This window comes from Stegastes partitus, unplaced genomic scaffold (genome assembly GCF_000690725.1).
Source record: "Stegastes partitus isolate 25-593 unplaced genomic scaffold, Stegastes_partitus-1.0.2 Scaffold1840, whole genome shotgun sequence".
Taxonomy (NCBI): Eukaryota; Metazoa; Chordata; class Actinopteri; family Pomacentridae; genus Stegastes; species Stegastes partitus.
Window position 1 is genome coordinate 68746 of NW_007579571.1, and position 8783 is coordinate 77528.

The window sequence follows — 8783 nt, forward strand, 5'->3', positions numbered from 1 at the left end:
AGTTTGGGGTCTAGTTTTGTTGTTTGCCGACTGGTTCTGTCTGTTGGGTCTCACCTCGGTGGAGGAGATGTAGTGCCACCTGATGGATGTTGGGTTGATGACTTCTCCCACCTCCAGCTCAAAAGCGGACTTGTTGACCAGAGTGTAGAATGGACTCATGGTGACGATCCGGGTCAGGTTGAAGCTGCTCATCTGGATGCTGACGCCCACCTGGACACAACCAGAGTGACGGCCATTTGATTTAAGAACAACGCAGGTGAAACTCCACAACAGCAAAGTCAGGACAGTTCTGTTAAAGGTCAACATCTGACTGAGGAACACAAAATGTCGGAGATCAACTGAACCAGATACCAAGAAGTCCATGTTGCTGGCAGGACAGCGGACGCAGCCATAACTCCCCACCGTGTCCAGAGAGAAACCATCCGACCAAGAGCTGGTGGAGACGCACAACTGAATCTGTAACACACAACACTGCTGTCAGCAACACAACAGCCTGAACTGCTGCGACAACGACAAGCGCGACACAACGCAGAGGATGATCAAATCAGCTTCTGTGTTTGAGACCAAAGACACAAACGGATGTTTCTCATCTGATTCACAGTTTGTCACACAGCGACAGAAAAACTGTTAAATCCTTAAAATAAAGGTGCAACCCGACCAAAATATTCAGGTTCAGCCACAAATGTGGATACAAAGCCCAAAACACCAAACGTTGTGTTGGGTCTAAGGACAACGCTGTACCTCAGACACACAACTGTCTCCCTTTACGCCACCTGTGACACCAAACAAAGGGCTGGCTGACTGGATACCGTCACGGTGACTCTGGATACCGTCACGGTGACTCTGGATACCGTCATGGCACCAAACCAGCAGGAGAAACGTATCTAAATGAACTCAGCTGATGGGTGACATGCTGAACACAGATGTAGAAACAAACCCATCTGCATGTTCTCCTGTTTGATCTGAACCTGTCTGGGTTTCTCACCTTGCTCTTGCTGAACAGGTTCTTCTTCCTGAAGGAGAACAGGACGATGTCTCGGTAGTCAGCCGGGTGTTTGACGCTGACATCTTCGGATCGGTACTGCAGCACTCGAGACGTCTTGTTGATGATCCAGTACGGGCTGAAGAGGGACAGCAGCAGGCGGCCCGCCGTCCTCTTCACGTGAACGCTCACATCCACCGTCATGTTGATGTCCGTGTCGCAGGTGAGACACAAAGCGAAGAACTCTGGCATATCCGGTTCGATCCGGACGTGTCCGTGCCAGTTGCGACCCTGATACCTCATCAGCACCAGGGACATGATCTCACCAGAGACACGAGCATTCAGGAGGTCTGACGTGCTGCCTTCCTGAAGCTCAAAGGAGTCTGCTGAGCTCTAAGGGAGAACCAGATGACATCAGGTCAGACCAGGTGAGACCAGGTGACATCAGGTCAGACCAGGTGAGACCAGGTGACATCAGGTAAGACAGGTGTGCTGAATAAATGAATGCATTGGGTTGTCGTACCTCCATCATGTAGCGGACGGTGTAAGGCAGCAGGTTGCGTAGTGTCGCCACAGGGTGCAGGTGTATGACGTAGGCGGGGTCCCAGTCCTCCTCCCCATGGCTGGCGATGTGTCGCAGGTTGTCAGGGACGGCCAGCGTGTTGACCATCAGCGGCAGAAGGCTGCTGTCGCATGCAGGACACTGCAGCAGTGAACGCACCTCGGTGCTGCGGTGCACCTGCTCCTTCCAGGCCACGCAGGTGGAGGACGCACTGTACTGACCATCCAGGTGACCCGCTGGACGCACAAACAGCTGACACCTACACAACAGAGGGAGATATGACTGCACTGTTACACGGCCTGAACACCTGAAACTGCTCACCTGGGGCCTCATTTATCATCAGTGCGTACCAACATTCCTACGCAAAGTATGGAATTTATCAACTTGTACGTGTACCTAGGACTGTGCGTAACTGTGCGCCGTTGCTGGATTCCCAAACATATGTGGAGCCACAGACTGCAGCCACATCGCAATCAAAGCAGCATCACTAAACTAATTTAAATGTTAACAGAAAAGAGTTTCAACTTCTGGTCGGAACATCACCGAGATGGCCGCATAGCGAGCCAAAATCTGTGCAAAAATTTGGATTCCATGTCATTTCCTGTCAAGTAATCACTCTGTGAAGATCTCTTGATGGCAAAGGCAAACAGCTCAGCGTCTCTGAACGTGGTGGGATTGTTGAGCTGCATGAACGAGGCCTCTCACAGCGGCCCATCGCTGCTGAGGCTGGACGCAGTAAGACAGTCATTTAGCATTTCTTAAAAGATCCTCAGGGTTATGGAACAAAAAAATCAAGTGGTAGACCCAAAAAAATCTCACCGGCGCCGAGCCGGAGGATCTGAATGGCTGTCCGTAAGACACGGGCCGATCCTCGTCCCAGATTCAGGCCATGACTGGTGCTGACTGCAGCCCAGTGACCATCCGATGGCATCTGTGAAGGAAGGGCTTCAAAAACAAACGTCTTCAAAGGCCACGTCTGCTTCACACAGAACTGCCCGTTTGGACTTTCCTTCAGTGGAACAATGGAGCTCCAGGTTGTGCAGGGCGTCAAACAGCAGCTGGCCATGTGGAGATGTTGCCTCATGACTGAGGGCCTCGTCTGTGTGGTACTGACCGGGGAGGTTCAGCAGGACAACGCTCCAACTCACAACGCCCGTCTGACCAAGACCTCTGTCCAGGAGAACAACATCACTCTTTGGACCATCCTGCATGTTCCCCTGATCTTAATCCAACTGAGAACATGTGGGGATGGATGGCAAGGGAAGTTTACAGACATGGACATCAGGTCCAGACAGTGGAAGCCCTTCATGAAGCCATCTCCACCACTTGGAGCAACATTCCCACCAGCCTTCTGGAAACACTTGCATCAAGCATGCCAAAACCAACTTCTGAAGTGATCAACACTAACGGTGGAGCTGCTCATTACTGGCTCAGTTTTTGACACTTTAACGTCTGTTTGAGGAGGTTTTGGGTTTTTTTGGAGCTGTGGTCTCAAACTGTTGATCAGCTGATGAGCAGCCTGTTGGAGTTAAATTATTGTTTTCAATAAACTGCCGGCTCACAGCTTCTGGTCTCTTGTTCCCGTTTCTTCTTTTTGCATTTTGAAGCTCTACTTAGAACCTTCCTAAGATCCAACAGTGCAAAATGCAAATTCATGAAATTTTTTAACTGGTCTTACGATTTTGATCAGGAGTGTACGGCCCTCCTGGGAGCGACTGGTGCTGTTATAAGTATATATTTGAATTGGTGACCACAAGAAGTCCAGGGATCGTCACATGCCGTGGTGACTTTAATGTTCAGCTAAACCCAAAAAAGGACTCATCAAATGGAAAATCAGATGGCAAAAAAACATATTCGTAAACAAAACCAGCAATTTAATGAATGAATTAGGAATTGTGGATGTGTGGAGGGACAGTTAGTTAGTTCATAGTTATTTCCTCCAGCAAAAATCCTCCACTCAATTAAAACTCAGAAACTTGGAGGATAAACTGAAGAAACTACAAAAGGAGCATCACAAACATTACAAGATGGGACTAAATCTAAAATTTCTCAATTAAGAAAAGAAATAGATGAAATACACACACAACACATAGAAAAGAAGCTTCTTTTTACAAAACAACATCACTACGGGACTAAATCATCAAAACTCTTATCACAGAAGCTACGGAAACAACAAGCTGAGAGAACCATACACCAAATAAGACATCCCACGACAAATGTAACAGAAACTAATCCAGAAAAGATTAAGGAGTGGCTTGAAAAAGATTATAAAATACTGTAGTACCAGGTGCAAATGAAGGACGATCACCTGATCGATGCTTTTCTATCTCCGTTACACAGATTAATAAAATGAAATACTGATTGCCAAAATAACAAAAGAGGTAGTACAATGAGCAACTGGGAGGCTGACGGGGGAAAGTCTCCGGGAGCAGATGCTTTCACCTCAGAATAGTACAAAACAATGCACGAGCCATTAGTCCCAACACCGTTACAGGCATTTAATTGGGTGCTTGAAGAGAAAACAACTGCCCCTCATGGAGAGAGGCCATAGTCTCTACTATTCCTCAAGAAGGGGAAGATGGATTGGAGTGTGGGAATGACCGTCCTGTAGGCGTGCGAATGTTGATTCTCAACTGTGTACCTCTATGTGATCAAAATACTGGAACCTATTCTACCAGAACCGATACACAAAGACCAGACAGGTGTCATCAGGAAAACAATGCATGACATATATTTCACAACAAAAATTGGTTACGATAAGCAGAAAAAGCGTTTGATTCAGTGAGATGGTCCTTTTTACATAAAGTATTCAGAGAACTGAAAGTGACACATTCGCAGCTCTATACGATAAACCAACGGCTAAGATTCAGATTAATGGAGGTCTGAGCAAGCCTTTCATTCTGGAACGAGGAAAGAGACAAGGATGCCTTTCATCCCCACTCCTCTTCACTCTGTTTCTAGAGCCTCTGAGTCAATGGATACGACAGAAGTCTGACATGAACGGTAACAATGACATCTGGGGAACAGAAACTGGGCCTATTCGCTGGTGGTTTATTGGTAAGTTTAACACAACCTACACAAACACTCACAAAAATGATGGATATGTTCAAAGAGTGGGGCTGACTTTCAGGGTACAAAATGAATGTCAGTAAAACCCAGGTACTTAGATTTAACTATGACCCTCCAGATGAGATTAGGAACCGTCACAAGTGGAACTGGACTGCATAGTACATCATAATATTAAATAAGGACTTTTCCAAACTGTTTGATGCCAACTATGGAGCTTTAAGTTCAACAATTAAGTTAGATACACAAAGAGGGAACGTCTTTCCCACTTTGACTTTATACTCCAGGACTGAGTCAGGTAGAGTGAATATTCTTCACCTTCTTCACTGTCCACCAGTCCACATGCCACACAAACAGTTCTTGGAATGGGACAGATTAATATCAAGACATTTATGGCATGGGAAAAAGGCCAGGATTAAATGCAAAACACTACAGTTAAAGAAAGAAAGGCCTACCGTGCTTACAGAAATGCCCAGCTAAGGCCACCAGTTTGCCTGTGTTCACCAACATGCATGGCTGGCTGGAAGGAAACCAGTAAAAGGAACACCAGTAACAGCCCTACTAACACACTATAAACTGCAGCGCGAACTGGCATCTTCAGACGACCCCACGTCAGACATTCTCCTGAAATCCTGGCAGGAAATCATGAAAATGTGCAAGTTAGGAGACTTATCCAAATTCTAAGATGGTGACTCAGAGTTCACACCAAAAAATATGATGACAGATTTAAGACACAATAAATTATTGTTCTTTCCTTCACAAAGGAGCATTCCAGAGCTTTGAAGCTCCAAAGAAAAAACACGGGTTGGACAGAGACTACTTTTTCAGATGCTTGCAGGTCCGACATTATTTTAATCAAAATCTTAAAGAGGCCTCGGAAAAGGGGAACTGGGATTCATTACTTACTAAAGTCCGGATCAGGTAACAAAATTATATCTAGACTGTATAATGGCATTCTCAAAGCTCAAAATGCAGCACAGGCTACATAAGAAAGAAAAGGGAAAGAGAAGGAAACATGCTGATTTCTGTTCAGAGTTGGGAAAACGTATGCCAGCAACAGCAGACCTGCACCGGGTCAAACACATGGAGAGAGTTCTGCTGCAAAACATGAGTAGATCTTTTGTAACACATCCAGAAACGACATCAGGGAAGCTGCTTCCTGGAGACTTTGTGGGACTAATGAAGCCAATCACTTCCATATCTTCTGGCACTGCCAGGTCCTTAAAACTTACTGGAAACGGATCCATGAACATAGAAACACTGCATCTGAACCTATGTACTGGGTGACTTACCACGTGGAAGCTGGAATATTAATGAAAAGGAATTACTTGGTATGTTGCTGGTAGCAAGTAAAAAAAACAGAAGAAAAAGGTTGAACGTTGAGCCGCCCACTACTGAAGAATGGACTGATGTTGTACACGAGGTTTACGTGATGGGAAAGTTTACCCGATCTGACAAAGTGGACTGAGCATGGACAAGGTCTGAGTTCACCTGAAGCGCCCGTTCATACAACCTGCTCTCTTCATTTTTTCATTTGACTACTTTTTTCAATGACAGAGTAAGCTCCCTGGTTCTGTTCGTGGTTATCTTAATAAATGAGTGATTTAATGATGGAAGACGTTGAAAAAGCAACATAGAGGAGGACATTCCCATTCTTGTATTGAATGTCTGCAACATTTCAGAAATGATATGTAATGTAAATGGGACTGACTTGCTCTGTCAAATAAAAAGAAAACCACAAAAATAGAAAAGGGTTTCATTCACCCAACGTACTGATAATCTGCTCTGCACATTTGTGGCTATCCAACGTTGTTGCCGGCGGCCTGGAGGAACACGACTTAGTCATTGAGCAGAACAGTTCTGTGGGTCTCCAAGCAGGAGCTGCTGAGGACGGCTGGCTTATTGGTGAGTGTCACAGAGTGGAGATGTTTCAGCTGGACTTAGTCTGGTTATTAAACATGTCATCTGCAGTGATCAGGGTTATCCACTGGGTGGACGTTGGCATGAACTCGTCCTCCTCCAGTTGCATCAGTTCTCTTTTATGGGCTGTGATGCATTTTTTCGCGCTGAGCTTAACATCAAACCACAAGCCCTGTTGCCACGATGATGACAACAGGTGAGGAAAAAATAAACCTTCACTTGCTTATAAAGAGGCGTGTTGTTGCCCTATATGGTGATGTGGAGGCGTTCCTGAAGGCAACGTGCTCGAGCACGGAGGTTAAGAACCAGTGGGATTTATCAGCACTGATGTGCTACGACCCCGTACGCTCGTTTGATAGATACGGATGTTTCTGGACTTACACTCTCTACATTTCATGTGCACGACAGAATACAGAAGCTTTTCTACACACTGATGATAAATGAGGCCCCTGGACCGCAGACCCAAACCGCCTTGAAAGCTCCCCTAAACTCAACATATTCATTTTCAGAATTTATTTTTCCAGGACTCAACATGAGCTTCAGCAGTTTTTCTGTTCGGTGCTTCAGGTACTTTCCAGTTGGCTGGATGTGTCGGGTCCGTGTGCTGTCTTAGAGCTGTTCTTCTATGCTGCCACTTGACAGACCGCCACTCTGAGCATCTAATACTGAAACACACTGAATTGTTGCATCCGGAGTTTCACGTCTCTGACCTCCAGCCGCTCCTTCTCACCATTGCCATCCGCTTGCTCAGAGGGAGTCCAAAGGCTGCTCGGGACTGTTGGTTCTCTGTTTAGACTTGTTTCAACATTTGAATGCTTCATTTGTTCAGGCTGTGTGATGACGTGTGCTGTGACTGCGCTAACCCGAACCCTATAAAACTGGACTAGCAGGCAGCATATGAAGGTGCTGCATGCTAGCAAACAGGTGTTTGTATGTCAGGTGGAGGTGGTGTGATTCTACCTGTATGTTTCTAAGGTGACATGAAACTCTGTCTCAGGTTCAGCTTCTCCGACGCTCTGCAGAGTCTTGGATGTGGGACAGTACTTCAGGATGGTGAACGGCACCGAGAAGTGATTTTTTATCTGAAAACACAAAGTCAGGCAGTACTGTGGTGATATGCTCTGCTCTTCATTTCTCACGACAGCGTGTTCAGACTGAGTGTTTGAGGCTCTAACCTGCAGCGGCGAGCGGACGGTGATGACCTTATTGCCTTCAGTGGCGTCGATCTGCAGCAGGACGGAGACGGCCTCCTGGAGCATTGGACCGCGGATGTTGTAGAGACGTCGACCCGGTTTGTCCACAGCGATGTTGGAGATTTCACTGTATCCAGAGGGCACTGCAGGTCAGAGACACGGCGTTACTCACAGACGGCAGCTTCATGCAGCGCAAACAGCGAACACAGAGCCAGAAGGTGAGGCTGCTGACCGATGGTGAGGTTGAACAGGCAGCTCTCCTGCCGCTGCAGCGCCGACAGTTTGCCTCTGGATGACGGCTCGAACACGGAGTGCTCCAGGTCCATTCTCTGATCCACTGACAGCTCGTGGAGTTTTCCCTGTGCCGCAGATCCCACCGGCCTCAAGTTGGCGCTGTGCTGCACAATGAGGGAAATCCCTAGAGCGTTTCTGATGGTGAAGGGAGCCTTCTCCTTCAGTGACAAATCGAAGGTGGCGGCTGTGCCCTCGGAGAACGCCTGATCAACACACAGCACAGGAAGGCGACATTTACAAGGTGCTGTCAATCCTGCAAAGCAAAAGGTGTCGGAGGTGTTGTACCTTGGCGAGGTTGTGGAAGACACAGAGGCTGCACTGGGAGACGGTGATGTTCATGGTGTCTTTGGAGCAGATGTGGATGGCAGTGCGAGGTTCAGGAAGAAATACAAAGTCATCTCCGTGAACAGGACTCTTGTCCTGAACCGGGTTTGTCTTCATCTGCAAGAGCAGCAGCAGTAAGTTGAGCAGATTAAATCAGGTGGACGTCCAGACTAGAGGAAGCCCTACGGCTGTGCAGTGGCACCAGGACTAGATTTACTCTGCACATCATGCAGCTCACAGCTTATTCACTTAAACTGCCATTTGTTCTGGAGAATGAGGGGAAATACATAGTCTAATTGTTTTTGGAGATTCACCAACACAGTTGTTACTGACATGAAGGAAGTAGAACTGTCTGAACCTCCAGCTGGCCAGTCTGTGGTGGGATCTGTTCTGAGTCTGTTGCTGTGAGTTCACTGTGTTATGGGAGACACATGCTGCACTG

General features: G+C 47.0%; 1 protein-coding gene across 1 annotated transcript in view; it reads right to left on the reverse strand.

Annotated features, from left to right (window-relative positions):
- vps13c (vacuolar protein sorting 13 homolog C) overlaps positions 1 to 8783 on the reverse strand; it is a 99797-nt gene that overhangs the window by 28931 nt on the left and 62083 nt on the right. Inside the window, exons 56-63 of the mRNA XM_008302577.1 lie at positions 8303 to 8458; positions 7956 to 8220; positions 7706 to 7866; positions 7491 to 7612; positions 1506 to 1803; positions 986 to 1375; positions 352 to 456; positions 32 to 210 (exon numbers count right to left, since the gene is read on the reverse strand). Coding sequence (XP_008300799.1) covers positions 32 to 210; positions 352 to 456; positions 986 to 1375; positions 1506 to 1803; positions 7491 to 7612; positions 7706 to 7866; positions 7956 to 8220; positions 8303 to 8458 — 1676 coding nt within the window. The remainder of the gene's footprint in view (positions 1 to 31; positions 211 to 351; positions 457 to 985; positions 1376 to 1505; positions 1804 to 7490; positions 7613 to 7705; positions 7867 to 7955; positions 8221 to 8302; positions 8459 to 8783) is intronic.